Below are 22998 nucleotides of genomic sequence, written 5' to 3' on the forward strand. Positions count from 1 at the left end.
TAATGCAGTGGAAACACTTAGAGGGAAGGGAGCTGGAGGTGAAAGGAAGGTTCCAGAGCCCAGGTGGAAAGCTGATCTGGAAGAGAGGTCTGGGGTGGCATGAGGAACAGTAGGTGAGAGGAAGTGAGGGTTGGCTTGGCGTTCAGGGAGGACTGCAAGAGTGAGAGATGAAGATGCAGCAGCCATGGCCTGGAACAAACTCACAAGGTCAAAGAGCAGGTAAGCTGGGCATGGGGATTTGACAGGCTCTAGGGATAAACAGTTAAGAACAGAGGGGGGGGGGGGTTCGGCACCTGTAGCACAGTGGTTATGGCACCAGCCACGTACACAGAAGGTGGTGGGTTTGAACCCGGCCCAGGCCAGCTAAATAACGACAAGTGCAACAAAAAATAGCCGGGCATTATGGTGGGCGCCTGTAGTCCCAGCTACATGGGAGGCTGAGGCAAGAGAATCACATCAGCCCAAGAGTTTGAGGTTGCTGTGACGCCACAGCACTCTACTGAGGGCAACATAGTGAGACTCTATCTCAAAAAAAAAAAAAAAAAAGACAGATGGGGAAGTAAAGCTTAAAACTTCTGTGTTAAGTCCACAATGAAAGACAAAAATTAAAATGTGCCAGGTGTGGGGCCTGAAGTGGATTCAGTGGGGCCTGGAAGTCAGTGAGATGGAGGGAGGTCGAGAGACAGGAGGATGCAGAGGTCTTCCATGCAGAAGGTCACTACCTGAGATGTCCTCAGCAGGAAGAGAGCAGGACCATCTACCTAGATGGTCCTTAAAGGCTGAAAAGCAGAGACTGGGAAAGGTGGACTCCAATCCTGGGCCCTGCAGAGAAGCAGCAAAAAACATGCCCACAAATCTCAGCTCATCACCACTGGTACTGCACATTCACAGCCCAAGTGGAAGTTCAATGTGCATGGCAGGGGGCCAGCTTGTCTCTCCTGGAGCAGCCAGTGTATATCAATCTCCTCTTCCTTCTTGACACTTCCTAGAGGCCCAATTTAAGATGTTAAAGGAAGAGAACTGTCCCTCAACCTGAATTAGTTCACCAAATAACAGGACTGTAAATAAAACGTCCTGTTCCACAGAGCTGAACGGGCAACTTCTGTGTCCCTCCATGATCTTAAGAGAGCCCTCACAGGGGCACAGAAGAGACATTTTCTTATTTATTTATTTTGGAGATGGAGTCTTGCTGTCACCCTGGGTAGAGTGCCATGGAGTCATCATCATAGCTCAAGGCAACTTGAAACTCTTGAGCTTGAGCAATCCTCTTGCCTCAGCCTCCCAAGTACTTGGGACTACAGGCACCCACCAACTTTGTTTTCTATTGCTTTTGGTCAGGCTGGTCTAGGACTCCTGACCTCAAGCAATCCTCTCATCTTGGCTTCCCAGAGTGCTACGATTACAGGTGGGCACCACTGTGCCAGCCTGAACCAGTATTTTAACACCACCACCAGCAGCAAAAGTATTTTTCTCCTTCTTTGAAAGCTTAGATGAGATGCAAGAAGCGACTTTCCACTATATCACTAACAAGAACCCCGGGACAAAATACTTCAAAAGAGGTGTAATTTCAACCCATAGCAGAAAGGAGAGGCTTTACTGTTAAGGTGAAAGTTTGAGCTGAATAGTAAGTAGGTAATTAGATTAATGGCAAACTTAAATTACCGAAACGTTTGTTGGCTTAATTTCATAATAGAAAAAAGTGCAGTTCTTTTACTTTCACAGCCAGGCACACACGAGGTATCTACAGACTCCTTGTAAACCTGCGTCAGTAGCGCAGGCACAGAACAAGACACAATCTCCTTCCAAATCTAAACATCAGACAGATCATGGTAACCTGTAGGTCAAGCCCAGACCCTAAAGGAATTTATACCTGACATGATACAGTTCAATTTCTGAGGTTTGACTGTGCCGTCTGCTCAAACAAAAATATAAAATTAAAGACCTACCGTGACAGCGAGAGTAACGGCGTCCAGCTCGACTTTGCCCAGGTGGCCACAGAATATGGAACTGACGAGGCTGATAAGAAAGATCATCAGCTGTGCAAGGAACTGCAGGGGGACGAGAAAGCAAAGCGAGTTGACCCCAGCCCTCGCCGCTGCGCCCCGCTCGCGCCGCCACGAGAAGACGCGCGCCCCGCTCGGCGCGGCGGGACCGGAGCGCTGCAGGGCCGTCGGGGGGCACAGGGAGCGCCGCACTCACCACGGGGCCCGCAAGAGCCGCCAGCTCCACCGCCTCCCGCCGAAAGTTTGGGGGCAGCGCGGCCCGCAGACTCCGCAGGCCGCCCAGCCAGCCGGGGCCGCGGGGCCGCTCCGGGGACTGCTCGAGGGCGGCGGCGCCCGGGCTGTCTGGGGCAGCAGCTGGGGGCTTGGCATGGGCGACGGCGACCGCCGGGGTCTCCATGCTGGCGCCGGGAGGGGTTCAGTGGCTGGGTCTGGAGTGCAAGGCGGTGGCGGAGGCGGAGGCGGAGGCGGAGGGGGAGGCGGCTGAGGCCTGGCCCCACCCGCCGACGGCCCCCAGGCCGCCCCCGCCCGCCCTTGCCCCCGCCCCAAATGCGCCCCCTCCAACCGACACCGCATTCAGAAGCTGGGGGCGGTGCTCGGAGGGACCCGGGTGGCAGGAGACGTGGGGTCTTCGTGGGCTGGGGGCGGACGCCTCGTCGGGGTCATTCTGGGATAAAATGGTGTTTTTTTTTTTTATAAGGAGACTTTGTAGGTCAGAAAAGCAAAAGTGTGCAGGGTGGGCAGAGAGGATAGAGGTGGTCCCAACCTCACCCCCGCCCCGCAGAGCACTTGTCTGGCTTGTTCCTGGCCTGGGTTTAGGGGGTGTTCAGGTATTTCCTCCTAGGTTGGGGGGGGCGCTCCCAGGGTTTCCAGGCTCGAGGGCTGCAACTATTTGGGACTGGTGGCTGAAGGAACTTCGTTATGCTTGGGATTCCTACCTGGCTAGAGGAAGGGTAGGGAGTGTGAAAAACCTCTGGAAAGCTGGGGACGTCCAGGGTGGCAGGGAATGAGGAGAGGATTTGAGGGCTTCCCTCCTAAGCTTGGGGGACTGTGTCCTGCCCCCAGGCTCAATCTTATAGGCCACATGGGCAGCCAGCCCAAGCCTTTAGCGGCCTCCCTGGAGAAAGAGATTTAATTGGCCCAGCGCGGTGGTTCACGCCTCTAATCCCAGCACTTGGGAGGCCCTGGCAGATGGATCGCCTGAGCTCACGGTTCTAGACCAGCCGAACCAGAGCCAGAGCCAGACCCGGTCTCTAAAAATAGCCGGGCGTTGTGGCAGGAGCCTGTAGTCCCAACTACTTGGGAGGCTGAGGCAAGAGAATGGCTTGAGCCCACGAGTTTGAGGTTGCTGTGAGCTGTGACGCCACGGCACTGTACTGAGGGCAACAAAATGAGACTCCGTCTCAAAATAAATAAATAAATAAATAAATAAAAGAAGATTTAATTTATGCCCTCTCCTCCTCCCCCCCGCCATGGAAATGCCTTAAAGTGGCCTTCACCAAAATCAGCAATTGGGTGTTCTTATCTTGTTCTTTCAGGGCAAAGACTATTTCTCAGACCTTGTATCCACCCTCATGCTGTAGAAGTCAAAATACAATGTGTACAGCTGAATATCTCAATGTAACATTTTGGGAAGAAAATTGCAATTCAGGGCATACACGCAGGTCTTTGGGGTGGGCCTCAAGAACACAGGAGATTGGAGATTTTATAAAAAAGAAAATGTTATTGTCGGGCTTTCTGCAGGCTGCCTGCACCCTAAGAATGTCTGAATTTCAGGAAGCTGTCTGTGTCCTTGGTTCTTAGAGGTACTCTTGGCCAAAACTAGCCAGACACCCCAAGCCTGAAACGAAGGTTGTTGAGGAAGTAAAAAAACAGGCTTGGGGCGGCACCTGTGGCTCAAAGGAGTAGGGTGCCAGCCCCATATGCCAGAGGTTGCAGGTTCAAACCCAGCCCCGGCCAAAAACTGCAAAAAACAAACAAACAAACAAAAAAAAAACAGGCTTACAGAGCAAGATATATTGGCCATAGACGGGCAACTGTCAACCCTATTGTTAACCCTGATGTTTTGGCAAAGAGGCCTGTGTTAAGGTGGTGCTTCTGTTTTATGTCAGGATCAGGCCTACCTCAAGGTGGAGAGGTCACCTTGGAACCAGAATTCTGCACACGTGGACTTCCCAGAAGCCTCTCGGAGAGCCCGTGGGGGAGGGTGTGGACGGCAATGTAGATTTAAACTAACGATAGTCTTAAAGGCATTCTCAGTCACCTTCAGGACTTATTGTCCCTGGGGCTAAGCCCTTGGACTAGAGAATCTCCTACCTCCTCCTGCAGTTGGACACTGAACTCTGGGTAGTAGGTTGATGGAATGTATCCTCCTCCCCAGCGATCACAGATAGGATTAAGGGAGATGGGGGCTGGGGACCCACTCTTGTCCTTTTTCCCTAGGAGAGCCAGATTTCTAGCTATCTAACATAATGGTTACGATGTATTGGCTCTCTGAGAAAGTTCATTGGTATAAGGATGATCAACCTTTATAGTGAAATAATAAAAAAGAATTAATAATGCATAGTTTTTAAATCTGCCTACTTTCTTTGTCTTGCCAGCAGCCCTCCACTGTCAGGATTTCTGATTTCACAAACCATTGAGGGATTCAACAGACCAAAAGGAAATGTAAATTCTCTTTCCAGTTCCCCAGCTCCTTTGTCTTTTAGAATTTGTTCCTTTAAGCTTCAAGTGATCTCTGAGTGTCCTGGACTAACAAACAATGGAATATAAACAATTAGGCCTCAGAATTGCAAACACCTGGAATAATGTCTGTCTTCAACCTTTCTGAGAAAAAAACTGGACACAGCATTCACATTCACAACACCTTGTAAATTCAGTTGCAGTTACCTCCCCGCCACACACCTCAGATTTGGCTTCCCACTGGACCTCAGTGCTGGTGTTCTCCCTTTCTTTGGGATGGTACCCTTCTCTCCCTCCCTCCCACCTCATCTTTCTTTCTGTCAGTCTCTGCTCTCTTCTCTCATCTCTAACTCACACTCTTCCCCTTTCTTTTCTTTTTTTGAAACAGTCTCACTTTGTCACTCTTGGTAGGGTGCCGTGGCATCATAGCTCACAGCAACCTCAAACTCCTGGGCTCAAGTGATTCTCTTGCCTCAGCCTCCTGAGTAGCTGGGACTACAGGAGCCCGCCACAACACCTGGCTATTTTTAGAGATGGGGTCTCGCTCTGGCTCAGGCTGGTCTGGAACCTGTGAGCTCAGGCTGAGCAAGGATACCCAGGAAGGGTGAGGTCTAGGAGAAAAGAGGTCTTCTCTGGAGACTTCAAGGGTACACCTGCAGGGTCCTCTCCATGGTGACTCAGCTGTTAGGATTTTGTAAACTTAACTTCCTGGGACCTGGAAATTTCTGCTTCTGTGTAATCCTATAGTTCTGTGGGGGCTGGAACAGCTTTTCCCGCTTGATTCAAACTGACCAATAGAAAGGTACCTGTGGGTTGGAACTTTCTGACTAGAGATAAAAAGGGAAAGACCAAACCAGTCAGGGAGTGTGGCCACTTCGAATTCTTCTATGCAGTTTGCTCCACCAGCGGAAATAAAGCCCCTCTTCTAATAAACATGGTGTTTGGGTGCTCTTTCTGTTGGGCCTCGTTTTCCTGCAACAAGGCGATCCACCTGCCTCAGCCACCCAAGTGCTAGGATTACAGGCATAAGCCACCGCGCCCAGTCATGAAATAAATTTATACTTTTAAATCCTAATTTTGGCCTAGAGAAATTCTTTTCTTGACCCAAGAGCAGCACCATCTGAGCATTCCACACCCATCAGATGGCACTGGTAACGTTCTTGGGAGCTGGCACACTGCAATCCTAGAGTTGCAGCAAGTTATTTCAGCAGAGAAAACTGGTCGCAGTTCTCACGTTTGCAGTTTAAAGCAATACTGTGTGTCCTGATAGCTCTCACCTACCCACCCACTCCTGTGGCTTCTTGACTTTGTATTAGTTAGGTATACAAGATGACCCAACTGGAATGATCAACTTTCACAGCACTGGGCATACTTAGTGTACACTGCACCTTGCTAAACAGTATACTTAGCCAACGGGAGGCTTACTGAAGTAGGGTCCCTACTTAATCTAAAGCTTTGTTAAAACTTTGTCCCTAGCCGGGTGTTGTGGCGGGCGCCTGTAGTCCCAGCTGCTCGGGAGGCTGAGGCAAGAGAATCGTGTAAGCCCAAGAGTTAGAGGTTGCTGTGAGCCATGTGACGCCACGGCACTCTACCGAGGGCAGTACAGTGAGACTCTGTCTCTACAAAAAAAACTTTGTCCCCTGACAATCAGCAGGTTCTTGTTTGCATTGAAGTAGCTAAGGAAATTTTGCCGCAAAATATGACTGTTTGGTATAAAGAATATTTTGAATTAAAGACCATTCATGATGAGGACACATTGAAAAAGGCCTTTCCTCTTTCTACATAAAACCTGATTGGGAATCAAAAGGGGCTGCTGACTTCCTTTTTACATGCTGAAAAGTCATTTGAAGCACAATACCTGTCTCTCAGGTTAGTTTATAAATCAATCTGTTTCCACTCATCCTCACACTCCCCTAGCAAACACTTGCTGCACCTACACTTATTTCTTTTTTGTTTGTTTTTGTTTTTGCAGTTTTTGGCCAGGGCTGGGTTAGAACCCGCCACCTCTGGCATATGGGGCCAGCACCCTACTCCTTTAAGCCACAGGCGCTGCCCCTTATTTCTTTTATTTTTTTTGACAGAGTCTCACTATGTCACCCTCAGTAGAGTGCCGAGGTGTCACAGCTCATAGCAACCTCAAACTCTTGGGCCTAAGCAATTTTCTTGCCTCAGCTTCCGAAGAAGCTGGACTACAGGCACCTGCCATAACACCCAGGTATTTTTTTGTTGTAGTTGTCATTGTTGTTGTTGTTGTTGTTTTTAGCAGGCCTGGACTGGGTTCAAACCCACCAGCACTGGGGTATGCGGCTGGTGCCCTAACCACCGAGTACGGGCACTGAGCCCACTGTACCTATACTTTCCACACTCTCCCCCCTCCCTTCTGGGGATCTATGAAAGCCCCTGACCATCACTGAGACTTTGGGAAATCATTCTTGGTGTTCCCCCTATGAGCATGGTATTTGGAAATAAGCCGTTCTCTTATTAATCTACCAAAATTATGAGTTGATCTCTCAGCAAACCAACCAAGGGAAAAGGGCAGGTTTCGCCATGATCCCTACAGCATTTTCACAGCTCCAAAGACTTCCCAGCAATTTTCCAGGTGGCCACAGGGCCTGAGATCTAGACTGCAAATGAAGATTGACAAATGTCCTTTGCTCAGGGAATAATAATCTAAAACATATGGAAAATTATATTGTAAAATATATTTTAATTAATTCAGATAGTAAGGATCCTTAAGGTCCCAGTTTATTGGTTTGTGTCTTAAAAAAAAAAACAATGAGCAGGGCAGCGCCTGTGGCTCAGTCGGTAAGGTGCTGGCCCCATATACCAAGGGTGGCAGGTTCAAACCCGGCCCCCGCCAAACTGCAACCAAAAAATAGCCGGGCGTTGTGGCGGGCGCCTGTAGTCCCAGCTACTCGGGAGGCTGAGGCAAGAGAATCGCTTAAGCCCAGGAGTTGGAAGTTGCTGTGAGCTGTGTGAGGCCACGGCACTCTACTGAGGGCCATAAAGTGAGACTCTGTCTCTAAAAAAAAACAATGAGCAGAAGAAATATCAAGGCCATAGGTCAATGCAGTCAGTCAGTAACAGTGGTTCTTGGCCAACGCAGTGGTACACGAATTACTATTTAAATGTCATCCTTCAGACATTGTCTTCAGCCAGAATGATAGGGCCAAATGTAGGGACCCACCCAGGAAGGAATGAATATGCCAATCCCTACCCCTCCAAACTCTTGTATTCCCATCCACCTTAACCCACATGCTGACGTCTTTTTCGGATTCACCCTGTTTGCACCTGCGTGACATAAAGGCCACATTTCCCATGCAGATCCTGGACTCCCAATTCCTTTCTTCACGTCTCGGAATAATCTTTCATCTTTGGTCCTTAACCTCTCATTTTGGTGCTGAGAACCTGGGACAGGGAGAAGCCCTCTTGGGAGGCTGAGATACCCCCCGTGGGACCCACCCTCAGCTAGACAGAATCTTGTTATGACAACATGAAGGGAAAAGGGGGGAACCCCTCTGACCCCTACCTCCCCAGAATTCATTCATTAAATAGTGAGGTGAGCATTTGTCTAGAACTCTTTACTGAGCTTTTTTTTAACTTCTCTTCCCTTTCCCAACTCCAACTGCTCTCTCCCTCTTTCTCCATTTCTAGGCCTCTTAAGTATTCATACATAACTCTTCTCTGAGCAATTTTTTTTCTCTTCTCTTTCTCCACTCTGGGCCAAAAAACTCTGATAAGTCTGTGCCTCCTAAATCCGGTGCCAGTCACAGACTAAGCCCTGCCAGTCAGACTCACCCGTTCAGTGCCTCGTGCCTGGGAATGAAGGAGCTAAGCAAATCTTACCCCAAAATATGATTCCTTGGTATAAAGAATATTTTCAGTGAAAAGGCCATTTTTGATTAGAAAGGACCAGCCTCTCCTCTATAAAACCTGAGTAACCTGATTTAGAATCAGAAGTGGGGCTGCTGGACTCCTTATCACATAGACCTGGTCATCTGAAGGTCATATGAAGCATGAGACCTGTCTCAGGTTAATCTGCAAATCAATCTGTTTCCACCCATCAACACACATTCCCTCTAGCAACCAAATTCTGCACGTACACTTTCCCCACTCTCCCCGCTCCCTTCTAAAAGGCATCTTTAAAAGCCACTATCTCTTGAGACTTTGGGAAATCATTCTTGTGGTTCCCCCCCATTTGCATGGTATTTGGAAATAAACCTTTCTCTTATTAATCTACCATAACTGTGAGTTGATCTTTTCAGCAAAACCAACCTACGGGAACAGGGCAAGTTTCTGAAAGACCCCTTCAGGGATACCCTCCTGTGGGCCTTGACCACTCTTTTCTGGCTGGTTAAAGGTCCTTCAGGGAGGCCCAGTAACCTCCTCACCCCAGCCTCAGCCACTTACATCCTCCTCCCCCTTGTAAGTTCCTTTTACATCCTTGCTTTAACCTCATTTATTTTCTACCTCCAGTTTCCGATATGGGAACTGCTCACTCATGGATTCCCCCTTCTTCTTTTTTTTTTGTAGAGACAGAGTCTCACTTTATGGCCCTCGGTAGAGTGCCGTGGCCTCACACAGCTCACAGCAACCTCCAACTCCTGGGCTTAAGCGATTCTCTTGCCTCAGCCTCCCCAGTAGCTGGGACTACAGGCGCTCGCCACAACGCCCGGCCCCCCTTCTTCACCTTTAAGCTGCCTCTTAACTCACCTCAAGCCTCTGCACCTTTATCCTGATCTTACACCTAAACGTCTCATCTTTTTCTGTAACACTGCTTGGCCTATGTACAAACTAGACAATGGCTCACAGTGGCTTAAAAATGGCACCTTTGACCTTTTCATCCTCACTAACCTTGACAATCACTGTCAGAAACTGGGCAAATGGAAATCCCTCACATCCAGGCCTTCCTCCTCCGAAACATTCTTTCTTTGTTCGTCTTGTGAACCCTCTCAAATTTTCCTTGCATGGGCCAAACCAGCCCTCCCTGAGCCCCCTGAATATCCATTTTCTTTCTTTGACCCAACAGACAACTGTCCCCCTTTCTGCTCCTCCACAACACCCCCACCCTCAATCTCCTCCATATCAGCAAAATTCCACCCATTCCCCTGCTCTCCATTGCCCCACACCTGCCTACTGCCACACTTGGGCAAAATAGAAAAGATGGCATCCCTGGGTGGTGGGAAAGGAAAGACAGCAGACCCTACTTCCCCACCTCGGACTAGATCTGACCACACCTTTGGACCTTCTACTTCCAGACCACCATAACCCCTATAACCCCTCCAAGAGGCTGTGGGAACAGAAGTCAGGGTTCATGTACGCTTTTCTCTCTCAGACTGTTCCACATAAGTCAGAAACTACATTTGTTCTCCTCAAATCCTCAAATCAAAATACTCTTACGAATTTAGATATCTAACCCCATCATATGATCTGACCTGGCATGATTTATGTGTCATCCTCACCTCTGCCCTAACTTCAGAGGAGAGGGAGCAGGTCTGGGCCCAGGCCAGGTTCATGCTGAAGATCTATAGGGGACAGACCACACCCAGCTGGAGGGCACTAGGGCCATCCCCCATCAAGACCCCAATTGGAATTACCAAACTAACATGTCTGGGGTCTGCCTCTGTAACTACCTGGTCCAGCGTCTCTTAGAGAAACTAAAAAAAAGCAGCCTGTAAGGCCATCAATTATGACAAATTAAAAGAAATAACTGAGAAACAGGATGAAAATCCTGCCCAATGCCACTCTATTGCCAGACAGAAATGAGGGCGGACTCATTATCAACATGCATTTTATCTCTCAGTCGTACTTGATATCTGGAAACAATTCCAAAAATCTCTCGCCCTCATCAACAAGATCTCATGACCTGGCCTTCAAGGTCTTTAACAACCCAGAAGAGGCCTTTAACCAGCAGCATCTCTTAGAGCTCCAATTATTGGCTTCTACCATAAGACAAACCCTGGCTACTTCTTGAAACTTCTCTGGGCAGTCAAGGAAAAGAAAACCTCCTCTGGGACTGTGCTTCATAGTGCTCAAGTGAGGGCTATCTGGCCACTGGGCCAAGGAGTGCCCAAATCCAAACTTCCCCCCTTGCCTAAGCCATGTCAACCCTCACTGGAAGTCTGACTGCCCAGGTCTTTCTGAGGATCTAGTTTGCAGTCACTCTTGGGAGCTGGTTGAATTCCTCGACCTCTTGGGCTTAAGCCACTGAAGAATGATGGTCCCTAGAGAGTCAGCAGGCACCTTAGACAATCATGAGGGCTGAACTCCAGGTGTCTTTGCTAGTGGAAGGTAAGCTGATCTCTTTTCTGATATGGGGGCCACCTACTCTACATTGCCATATTATAAGTTTCCTGTACAATAACCAGAGATCTCAGTGGTGGGTATTGATGGCAATTTGCTATATCCTCACGCTACCCCACCCTTGTGGTGCTCACTTTCTGGACACTATTTTTCACATTCATTCCTCATCATTCCTTCATGCAGCATTCCCTACTAGGCAGAGATATCCGCTCAAGATTACAAGCAACCCTGACGATTCCCACCAGCTCCCACCTCTCAGTACCCATCCTGCTCCTCTCTAACCCCTCCCCTACACCCTCTCTGTTCTTTCAATCCGACGTCCCCCTAGTCCCCACTGTGTGGGATACAGCTCTTCCTTCTATAGCCTCCCATCATTCACCCGTTCTCATTGCCCTCCAACCCCAACATTCATATCCTTCCCTTAAACAATCCCCAATCCCCACAGCAGCCATCAGGGGCCTTAACCACTTATCCTCAAACTCCTGTTGGCCGGTATTCTCAACCTACTAACTCCCCCTATAAGACTCCCATTCTTCCTGTAAAAAACCCCGATGGTTCGTATTGGTTAGTGCAAGACTTATGGGCCATCAATGAAATTGTTCAGCCTATTCACCCAGTAGTCCCTAATCCCTATATCCTCCGATCTACCATTCCTTCCAATACCTCCCACTACACAGTTTCAGATCTCAAAGACGCCTTTTTTACCATCCCCATCCTGGAGCTCTCCCAACCCCTCTTTGACTTCACCTGGACCGACCCTGATTCCTCCACCAGCCAACAACTCACCTGGACAGTTCTCCCACAAGGATTTAGAGACAGTTCTCATTACTTTGGTCAGGCATTTCAGGCTGATCTCCAGCAGTTAACTTTACCGAAAAATTCCACAGTTCTTCAGTACATAGATGACCTTCTCTTATATAGCCCCGCCCCCACTGCCTCCTAGCAAGACCCCATTCACTTACTCTCCTTCTTCACCCCCAGAAAGTATGGAGTGTCCCCTTCCAAAGCCCAGTTAACCTCTCCCTCTGTCCAAAACCTCGGCATTCTCTTACAGGAATGAGAAAAACTCATCCCTGATGATTGCGTTCAGGCCATCTTCTCCTTACCCCATCCCTGAACAAAAATGACCTTCTCTCCTTCCTGGGAGTGCTAGGATATTTTAGAGCCTGGATTCCCAATTTCGTGGCCTTGGCTAAACCTCTATACACTGCTGCTAAAGGTCCCCCACCAACCTCCTAGACCCGTACAGACTTTGGTCTTGTCACTCCCTACAGTCCTCTCATCCCATGCATCCTCCATCTCCCTGACCCTCTGTATCCATTCTGCCTACCAAGGATGTGTAGTAGGGGTCCTAACATAGAAACCTCACAATAACCACCTCCCAATAGCATTCCTCTCAAAACAGACAGAGTTCACAGCCCTTGGCTGGCCCCCTTGCCTCTGAGCAGTGGCAGCCATATCCCTCCTTTTCCTGGAGGCCCAGAAACTTACCTGCCACGCTCCCCCATATCTACTTACCCCTCCTAACATTCCATCCCTTTTAAAACACCAATACTTACCATCTTTACCTTCAGCACCTCATTTACTCCAGCTCCTAATCCTCTTTATAGAAAACCCAGACTTCCACTTTCTTCCTGGCCCAACATATAACCCCTCATCTCCATTGGCCGCTCTCCACTCACATGACCCTGACACTTCCCAGACTGCATTCCATGATTGCTGGCCTTTAGTCATAGTAACTCTGCACCCTTTTCCCCAACATCCTCCTCCTTCCCTTACCTGACCCCAAAGACCCCTGGTTTATAGACGGCAGTTCTTCTAAGCCCACTGCCCACTCCATGGCCAAGGCAGGCTTTGCTATTTTGTCTTCTTCCTGCATGATCGCCTCTACTACTCTGCCCTGACACTCCTCACAGCAGGTGGAACTCTTAGCTCTCACTAAAGCCTTACAACTTACAGGAGGCTGCTCCATTAACATAAACACAGATTCTGGGCAGCGCCTGTAGCTCAGTCAGTAAGGCGCCGGCCCCATATACCGAGGGTGGCGGGTTCAAACCCGGCCCCGGCCAAACTGCAACCAAAAGTAGCTGGGCGTTGTGGCGGGCACCTGTAGTCCCAGCTACTCGGGAGGCTGAGGCAAGAGAATCGCTTAAGCCCAGGTGTTGGAGGTTGCGAGGGCCATAAAGTGAGACTCTGTCTGTACAAAAAAAAAAAACAAAAAACATATACACAGATTCTAAGTATACTTTCCACACAGTCTATCACCACACAGCCACATGGCAAGAAAGAGGATTCGTTACCACTGGAGGCTCCTCTATCGTCAACGCCACACTCATTAAATCCTCCCGAATGCAGGCACAACCCCAAGGAAGCAGCATCATCCACTGTAAAGGCCACCAGAATAAAACAGATCCAATTTCTAAAGGCAACCAAAAAACTGAATAGAAGTCAAAGGAACAGCTCAGAGCCCTTACACCACCCCCCACCCCAGAAGGCCAGTACTTGTCCTTTGATAAATTTTCTCCGGTATATACAAGCTAGGAACAGGACAATGACTGGCACCTTCTCACACAGGGAGGATGGTTCCTACAACAGGGAAAGTTTATTCTTCCTTCCTCCCGAGCACAGAATATCCTCTCTTCCCTCCACAATAGCCTTCACATTGGCTTCAGGGCTCTTCACACCCTTCTTCCTCTGTTCCTGTCTGACCCACAACTATCTTTCCTTTTAAAACAGATAACCCAGTCTTGCATAATCTGCACCCAGGCCTCACCCCCAGGGAGCCATAAAAACACCCCCTTTTTCTACACATCAGGCCTGGGCCCAAACCCTGGATAAGACTGGCAGATCGACTTCACCCACATGCCTACTGTATGAAAATACAAACTTCTTCTTGGTAGTGCCTGTGGCTCACTGGGTAGGGCGCCAGCCCCATATACTGAGGGTGGTGGGTTTGAACCCAGCCCCGGCCAAACTACAACAAAAAATAGCCAGGCATTGTGGCAGGTGCCTCCAGTCCCAGCTACTTGGGAGGCTGAGGCAAGAGAATTGCCTAAGCCCAGAAGCTGGAGGTTGCTGTGAGTTTTTATGCCACGGCTCTCTAGTATGTGTATACATCCTTATATGTATATATATATATATATATATATATATGTATGTATACACTATATTGGTTTGGGTCAATACCTTCTCAGGGTGAGTCAAAGCCTTCCCCACAACAGGCACGAAAACCCATGAAGTTGTCTCCACCCTCCTCCACCACATTATTCCTAGATTCGGCCTCCCCAACTCCATTCAGAGTGATAATAGCCCACTTTTCTCTTTATTTTTAGAGACAGAGTCTCAGTTTGTCGCCCTTGGTAGTGCTGTGGCATCACAGTTCACAGAAACCTCCAGCTCTTGGGCTTAGGAGATTCACTTGCCTCAGCCTCTCGAGTAGCTGGGACTATAGGAGCCCACCAAAATGCTCAGCTATTTTTTTGTTGCAGTTTGGCCGGGGCCGGGTTTGAACCTGCCACCCTCGGTATATGGGGCCGGTACCCTACTCACTGAGTGACAGGTGCCGCCCCAGCCCAGCTTTCATTAGCCAGACCTCCTCCCAAACCTCACAAGCCCTAGGAGTCCAGTGGCACTTACGTGTGCCTTATAGGCCCCAATCATCAGGGACAACATGAAATGAACAACATCCTTAAACCAACATCTCACCAAATTAGTACTCCAGCACAAACAAAATTGGATTAAGCTCCTCCCCATCACTTTACTCCACATTCGCTCTACCCCTCAGAAACTCCTCTTTTACAGCCCTTTTGAAATAATGTACAGCAGAATGATTATTCCGGGCCCTGGACTCCCTCCAGACCCCATCATGGGAAACTATTTTCCCATCCTTCAGGAAACCAGGGACAAACTAGAAAAACAATGAATGAGCTCCTACCCCCACCCTCAGCAGAGAAAGTCAGAGACCAATTGGCAGGACAAGTTTTCCTCAAATCTCCCTTGCCTGGAAGGATGCTATCCCCTCCCTGGACAGGCCCTCACGCCGTTCTCTACAGCACCCCCATGGCCATTCGCCTCTTAGACCCCCAGTCTGGATCCACCAATCCCGAATACATCTGTGTCCTACAGAAAAACTTCCAGCACTGGAAGACCCCCCACTGGAAATCCCAAGTACTATCCCCTACAAACTTAAAAGTCAGCAGGATCCCCAAAGAAAACACTTCCCCATAAATGTGTAACATTCCAGCATAACCCCTCCATCTTATAAAGGATTAGAGTCCACTGTCCTGCAAGACCTACAATACTTCCTATTCCCCAGCTTTTAAACACCTCCTTCTCTGGCGGTGCCTGTGGCTCAGTCAGTAAGGCACGGGCCCCATATACGGAGGGTGGCAGGTTCAAACCCGGCCCCGGCTGAACTGCAACCAAAAAAAAAAAAAAATAGCTGGGCGTTGTGGTGGGCGCCTGTAGTCCCAGCTACTCGGGAGGCTGAGGCAAGAGAATCGCTTAAGCCCAGGAGTTGGAGGTTGTTGTGAGCTGTGTGATGCCATGGTACTCTACTGAGGGCCATAAAGTGTGACTCTGTCTCTACAAAAAAATAAATAAATAAACACCTCCTTCTCAGCTGCCCTGAACTCTTTCTCTCTCCTCTCCCCCTCAGGGTGCTGGATGTGCCTTTCTCCATACCAAAATCTTTTCAATCCCATACCCGTACCTGACACATATAACTTCCATGCTAGCAGAAAATAACACAGCTCTGGGTCGGTGCCCATGGCTCAGTGGTTGGGGCCCAGCCATATATACCAAGGCAGGTGGACTTGATGAACAACAATGAAAACTGCAACAAAAAAATAGCCAGGCATTGTGGTGGGCGCTTGTAGTACTTGGGAGGCTGAGGCAAGAGAATCGCTTAAGCCCAAGAGTTAGAGGTTGCTGTGAGCTGTGATGCTACTACACTCTACAGAGGGCACATAGTGAGATTCTGTCTCAAAAAAAAAGAAGAAGAAAAGAAAGAAAGAAAAAAGAAAAGACAAGAACACAGCTCTGTTTGGCCCCATAATCATGGGCTTCCCACCCCTAGCCTACCCTAATTTAACCAGCTTCAATCTCACCAGTACAGGAGACTCTGTAGGGTTTATAAAACCTGATCTTTGTTCCCTCAACTCAACTTTTCCCTTATCTGGCTCCTCCTGTGCCTCTCGGGAATATTTTTCCTCTGCGGCCGCTCCTTCTTTTGGTGCCTGTATGCTAACCACTCCAGTCTTTGCACTTGAGTTTTCCTTACCCGCCAAGTCTCATTTGTGAATGACTCTCCCTAACTCAGGTCCTGACTCATCCCCTTACTTCAAGAAAAGAGCCGCCTTCCTCCCTGTACTCCTGGGAACAGGCATAGTGGCTGGACTTGGCCTGGGCATTGCAGGCATCAGTACATCAACTCACTTTACCACCAACTCTCCCTAGACCTTAATGAAGACATGGAAAAAGTAGCAGACTCTTTAGTCACCCTACAATCCCAAATTAATTCTTTAGCTGCAATAGTCCTTCAAAATCACTGAACCTCAGATTTAATCAAAGCAGAAAAAGGAGGCACATGAGTTGTTTTTTGTTTTGGGTTGGTTTTTTTTTTTTTTTTGAGACAGCGTCTCACTATGTTGCCCTCGGAGTGCCACAGTGTCACAGTTCACAGCAACCTCAAACTCTTGGACTTAAGAGATTCTCTTGCCTCAGCCTTCCAAGTAGCTGGGACTTTGGCACCCACCACAAAGCCCGGCTATTTTTTTGTTATAATTGCCACTGTTGTTTGGCAGGCCCGGGCTGGGTTTGAACCCACCACCTTTGGTTTATGTGGCTGGTGCTCTAACTGCTGAGCTACCGGTGCCGAGCCGGCACATGAGGTTTTGTGGAAAAGGAATGTTGTTTCTTTGTGAACAAAGATTATTCCTACTCAGTCAGGAATAATCATGGACAAAGTAAATGAACTCCAAGAACGAAATAAACAGAGACAAACAGATCTTGAATCATCTAATCCCTGGTCCTCATTTGACTCCTGGCCTCCTTGGTTATTTCCTATTTTAGGGCCACTAATTATGATCTTTGTCATTCTCAGTTTTGGACCAGTAGTCCTCCACCTCATCTTCTAATTTGGGAAGTCACCCCAAAAAACAACCACTCATATCTTTGCCCTACCTGGATATCAACCAGTTCAGACCAAAGACCCAAGAGTGTTCCTGTACCACTCCCTTCCCCCACCCTTTTTTTTTCCTTATAGGCAGCCCACACCAACCCTCAATCTGCAGGAAGCAGTCAAAGAGAACACTCCCATCACTCTGCTTCCTTATCTTTTTTTTGTTGTTGAGACAGTCTTACTTTGTTGCCCTCGGTAGAGTGCCATAGCGTCATAGCTCACAGCAACCTCAAACTCTTGGGTTCAAGTGATTCTCTTGCCTCAGCCTCCCTAGTAGCTGGGACTATAGGCACCTGCCACAATGCTCAGCTGTTTTTTTTTTTTTTTTTTATTAGAAGGGCCAGGCCCAGTTCAAACTCACCAGCCCCAGTGCATGTCGCCACTGACTTAATCACTGAGCTACAGGCACCCCACTCTGCCTCCTTATAATAGACTAAAAAGATCAGGATGGGGTGGTGCCTGTGGCTCAGTGAGTAGGGCAATGGCCCCATATACCGAGGGTGGCGGGTTCAAACTCAGCCCTGGCCAAACTGCAACAAAAAAACAGCTGGGCTCTGTGCCTATAGCTCAAGCGGCCAAGGTGCCAGCCACATATACCAGAGCTGGCAGGTTTGAATCCAGCCTGGGCCTGCTGAACAACAATGACAACTACAACCAAAAAATAGCCGGGCACTGTGGCAGGCGCCTGTAGTCCCAGCTACTTGGGAGGCTGAGGCAAGAGAATCGCTTAAGCCCAGGAGTTGGAGGTTGCCATGAGCTGTGATGCCACAGCACTCTACCCAGGGCAACAGCTTGAGGTTCTGTCTCAAATAAAAAAAAAAATAAAATGCTCGGCACCTGTGGCTCAGGCAGCTAAGGCACCAGACACATATACCTGAGCTGGCAGGTTTGAATCCAGCCCGGCCTCCAAACAATGACGGCTGCAACCAAAAAAATGGCCGGGAATTGTGTTGGGCGCCTGTGGTCCCAGTTACTTGGGGAGAATCGCTTAAGCCCAGGAGTTGCAGGTTGTTGTGAGCTGTGATGCCACAGCACTCTACGCAGGGCAACAGCTTGAGGCTCTATCTCAAAAAAAAAAAAAAAAAATAGCCAGGTGTTGTGGCAGGCACCTGTAGTCCCAGCTACTCAGGAGGCTGAGGCAAGAGAATGGCCTAAGCCCAAGAGCTGGAGGTTGCTGTGAGCTGTGATGCCCCAGCAATCTACCAAGGGCAACAAAGTGAGACTGTCTCTAAAAAAAATATCAGGATGATAGGGTCTAATGTAGGGACTCACCCAAATAGAAACATCCCGCCCAAGAAGGAATGAATGCACCAATCCCTACCCCTCCAAACTCTTATATTCTCCTCCACTTTAACCTACATGCTGATTTCTTTTTCATATTCAGCCTGCTCCTCACCAAGTGAATACAGGCCATGCTCCCACACAGAGCCTGGACTTGGATTGCCTTCGTTCATGTCTTGGAATAATCTCTCATTTTCAGTCCTTAACCTCTCACAGAATATACTTTTACCTTAGTTCCTTTTCTTCATTAGAAAAATATATCTTTTTTTTTTTTTTTTTAATTTGAAGGGGTTTATTCTGAGCCAAATTTGTGGACCATGACTGGAGCCAATCCCAAGAAGCCTGGAGCAAGTGGACTCGTGGTGGTGAGGTTACAAGAAAAATATATCTTTGAATTCCCAATTCTTCAAGTCTATGGCATAGCTGAATTACGTTTGCTGAAAATGAATCGTCACTACTGGGCCTATTTGTTTGTAAGCTCAAAAGTACGATTGGAAGTGACTTTCTTTCTCTCTTGTCATGTCACTGAATTCTGACATATAATTTCACAAAAATCCCCAGCAGCAAGATTAAAATAACTCCCAGGAGGAAGAGCCCTCGCCGCATCACCAGCTGTTTTCCAGACAACCTAGTGCTGTCCTGTGGATGGACTGGCAAAGGTTCTTCTTGGTGCATCTGCTGATCCCACTGAATCTGGCCTTTTTTCCCAACATCTTCCATTAAAATTCCTTCATGGTTTTCAGGGCCCCCTGAGAGAAAAAAGGAATTCAGTTAGCAGATTAAAGGAATTTTTTCCCTTTGGTATAAAAGGTGATGCAGATGTGCTAATAGTTGGGAGAAAGTTAATTCAGGAAGCAGTTGCTACAGTAAATACATAGAAGAAATCCCGTCTCAGAGGGCCTCTCCATTCACTCCCTCACATACACTGGGCGATCCTACTGTTGTTGGCTTGGGAGCTCCAGGGGGTTTTCCCAAGAGATACAGAAATATGTTAGCTCTCTCAGTTAAGATTCACGGGGAGGGCTCAGTGCAGTGGCTTACACCTGTAATTCCAGCACTCTTAGAAGCTGAGGCAGATGGATTGCTTGAGCTCAGGAGTTCAAGACCAGCCTGAGCAAGAGTAAGACTCCGTTTCTAGTGAAAATAGAAAAAACTAGCTAGGTGTTGTATGGCCAGTGCCTATAGTCCCAGCAAATTGCCTATAGACGATTCATTTTCAGCAAATGTAATGGCCCAACCCCAAACTCTTGGGCTTAAGTGATTCTCTTGCCTGTGCCTCCCGAGTAGCTGGGACTACAGGTGCCTGCCACAATGCCCAGCTATTTTTTAGTTGCAGTTGTCATTGTTGTTTAGCAGGCCTGGGCCGGGCTCAAACCCACCAGCTTCAGTGTATGTGGCTGGCACCCTACTCACTGCGCTATGGGAGCTGAGCCCTCAAATTATTTTCTACAAACAATTTTCAAATATAAAGTCTGGAACACACCCAAGACAACCAGACAGGAGCTGTCCTGTTGTCTCACAGGAGTTGAGACAACATCAAGCAACCCGGCGGGAGCCACGGCATTGACCACTGACTGCAGGGTAGCCATTCCATGACATCAAAGGGTTTAAATCACAAAGGACCCAGACATAACTGTGAGTGCATGACCAACTGCCTCAAGGGCCCAGAACACCAAGCAGTTACTCAACTGACAGAAGACAAAGACATGAGCATATTTGTATGATGACCGTCAGAATTAATGGCCCAAGCAAGAAACTGTTTGGTTTTATGTGTGTATGTGGGTTTTTTGAGACAGAGTCTCACTCCATCGGCCTGAGTAGAGTGTGGCTGCATCATTTTAACTCACAGCAATCCTCCTGTCTCAGCCTCCCAAGTAGCTGGGACTACAGGCACCCACTATAACACCTGGCTCATTTTCAATTTTTAGTAGAGATGGGGTCTTGCTCTTGCTTAGGTTGGTCTTGAACTCCTGAGCTCAAGTGATCCTCTAGCCTTGGCCTCCCGGAGTGCTAGGATTACAAGTGTGAGCAATTGTGTCAGACCCAAGAACCTGTTTAAAGTGTACAGGTGTCTGTTTGATGGACAGCAGGGACTTCATGGAAACAAACACACAAATGATCAGTTTCCAAGACCTCACCACAACTCTGGGAAGCACCAGATACCCAAGTGTCAGAAATGCCTGTGGAAGGCTTGTAGAAGTGCCACTGAGTTAGCAGAGGAATTAGGGACCTTGTGGTCATCCATAGCAATGTGCTATGTATAGAATTAAAGCGAACAAGCTTGAAGTGACCCAGAATTGAGTTCCTTGACTGTATCATTTGCCTCAGAACTATACTGCTTTATTTAGAGACAGAATCTCACTTCATCCCCCTCGGTAGAGTGTTGTGGCATCACAGCTCATGGCAACCTCTAACTCTTGGGCTTAGGCGATTCTCTTTCCTCAGCCTCCAGAGTAACTGGGACTAACTGCGCCCGCCTCAATGACCGGCTACATATTGCCCTATTTATTTATTTATTTATTTATTTTTTGTAGAGACAGAGTCTCACTTTACCACCCTTGGTAGAGTGCCATGATGTCACAGGACTAACAGCAACCTCCAGTTCTTGGGCTTTTGCGATTCTCCTGCCTCAGCCTCCCAAACTGCTGGGACTACAGGCGCCCGCCACAACGCCCGGCTATTTTTTGGTTGCAGTTCCGCAGGGGCTGGGTTTGAACCCGCCACCCTCAGTATATGGGGCTGGTGCCCTACTCACTGAGCCACAGGCGCTACCCAATATTGCCCTATTTAAATGGGAGCTCATGGCAGTGAACGAAAGTACTACCAAATCCAAAGGGGGAGGGGGACCAGATATGTAGCAGCACCCCTCCCCCCTACCATAAGAATGTGACCTTTTGTAACTGTCCTAGGAAATAGCCCTGAGCTGAAGCAGATAACCGGTAACTAGTTCTGAAAGAAAAAAACTAAGCAAATGTTTGACTGCTGATCTTGTCTTAAGATAGATGAGTAATGAACCAGAGTTCTTCTTATCTGGAAAAGCCCCTATATCTGCTACCCCTCCCTAAAGCCCCTGCTATGTCTGCTGCCCCTCCCTACTTTATGGTTTTTGCCTTTATAAGCTTGTAAAAACTGCTGTTCAGGGCTTGACTTCTCGGCTCCTAAAAGAGTTGTGAGTCAAGTCCCAGCATGCTGGAATAAAATCCTCTTGCGTTTTGCATCAAGCGCCGTCTCTTGCGGTTGATTGGGGGGTCGTCAGAGCTCAGGGCAGAGTCGGGGGTCCTGCCCCAAGTCTTTCAGCAGCAAGCCTGGCTGTGTCCCAGAGGCAGCCACCCCCACTCCCACTTGGACAGGCTTGGCCATGAGCAAGGATGCCTGTCGTACCTGGGCACGGCGCATCTGGAGAAAGAGCAGAGTTCCTGTTCTCAGCCACATTTACTTTCAAGTTGGCATGTACTTGAGCCTAGAAAATGAAACCAAAGTAAGTCCACATGCTTTACAATAGTGTTAACTAGATATTTCACAAAGGCTGCCCCCTCTAGGAAAAGCCCACATTGGCATGTGTACCTGAATCTTCTTTAGTTCACAGGTAAGAAACCATCTTTCATAAAGATTGGAATGGGGTCAGTGAGGGTTGGGCAAGGTGTTGAATGGGAACAATTCAGGATGAGGAAGACAAGCACCAAGACCATTTAGAATTTTCTCTTTCACCTCTTTTTTTTTTTTTTGTAGAGACAGAGTCTCACTTTATGGCCCTCGGTAGAGTGCTGTGGCCTCACACAGCTCACAGCAACCTCCAACTCCTAGGCGATTCTCTTGCCTCAGCCTCCTGAGTAGCTGGGACTACAGGCGCCCGCCACAACGCCCAGCTATTTTTTGGTTGCAGTTTGGCTGGGGCCGGGTTTGAACCCGCCACCCTTAGTATATGGTGCTGGCCCCTTACCAACTGAGCCACAGGTGCCACCCTCTATTTCACCTCTTTTTTCTCTTTTTTCTTTTTGTCTCTTTTTTCAGACTCCATATTGACCCTGGAAAGCTGAAGAGAGCAATGCCCACAAGTCTCTTTTTTTTTTTTTTTTTATTAAATCATAACTGTATACATTGATATGATCATGGGGCATCATGCACTCGCTTCATAGACCATTTGACACATTTTTATCACAATGGTTAACATAGCCTTTCCAGCGTTATCTCAGTTACTGTGTCAAAACATTTACATTCTACATTTACCAAGTTTCGTAAATACCCCTGTAAGATGCACCACAGGTGTGATCCCACCGATCCCCCTCCCTCTACCCACCACCCCCCCTCCCTTTCCCACTTCCCTCTATTGTTAGGTTGTAACTGGGTTATAGCTTTCATGTGAGAGCCCCAAATTAGTTTCATAGTAGGGCTGAGTACATTGGGTACTTTTTCTTCCATTCTTGAGATACTTTACTAAGAAGAATATGTTCCAGCTCCATCCATGTAAACATGAAAGAGGTAAAGTCTCCATCTTTCTTTAAGGCTGCATAGTATTCCATGGTGTGCATATACCACAATTTATTAATCCAT

At 48.2% G+C, this 22998-nt stretch overlaps 2 protein-coding genes across 4 annotated transcripts in view; both read right to left on the minus strand.

Moving 5' to 3' along the window:
- The window catches only part of LOC128569907 (multidrug and toxin extrusion protein 2-like), a 59320-nt gene extending 56806 nt beyond the window's left edge, over positions 1-2514 (minus strand). The window contains exons 1-2 of the mRNA XM_053568601.1: positions 2200-2514; positions 1947-2048 (exon numbers count right to left, since the gene is read on the minus strand). Coding sequence (XP_053424576.1) covers positions 1947-2048; positions 2200-2400 — 303 coding nt within the window. The 5' untranslated portion in view covers positions 2401-2514. The remainder of the gene's footprint in view (positions 1-1946; positions 2049-2199) is intronic.
- A 15755-nt stretch (positions 2515-18269) lies between these two features.
- Positions 18270-22998, minus strand: part of LOC128569911 (multidrug and toxin extrusion protein 1-like) — a 44957-nt gene continuing 40228 nt past the window's right edge. For 2 of the 3 annotated variants that reach the window (XM_053568607.1, XM_053568606.1), the window contains 2 exons: positions 21829-21907; positions 18270-19196 (listed from right to left, as the gene is read on the minus strand). In XM_053568607.1, coding sequence (XP_053424582.1) covers positions 18970-19196; positions 21829-21907 — 306 coding nt within the window. In that variant the 3' untranslated portion in view covers positions 18270-18969. Of the gene's footprint in view, positions 19197-21828; positions 21908-22998 lie in introns of those variants that run through there. The other variant, XR_008375482.1, reaches the window with a different exon arrangement.

The sequence above is a fragment of the Nycticebus coucang genome, chromosome 18 (genome assembly GCF_027406575.1).
Source record: "Nycticebus coucang isolate mNycCou1 chromosome 18, mNycCou1.pri, whole genome shotgun sequence".
Lineage (NCBI taxonomy): Eukaryota > Metazoa > Chordata > Mammalia > Primates > Lorisidae > Nycticebus > Nycticebus coucang.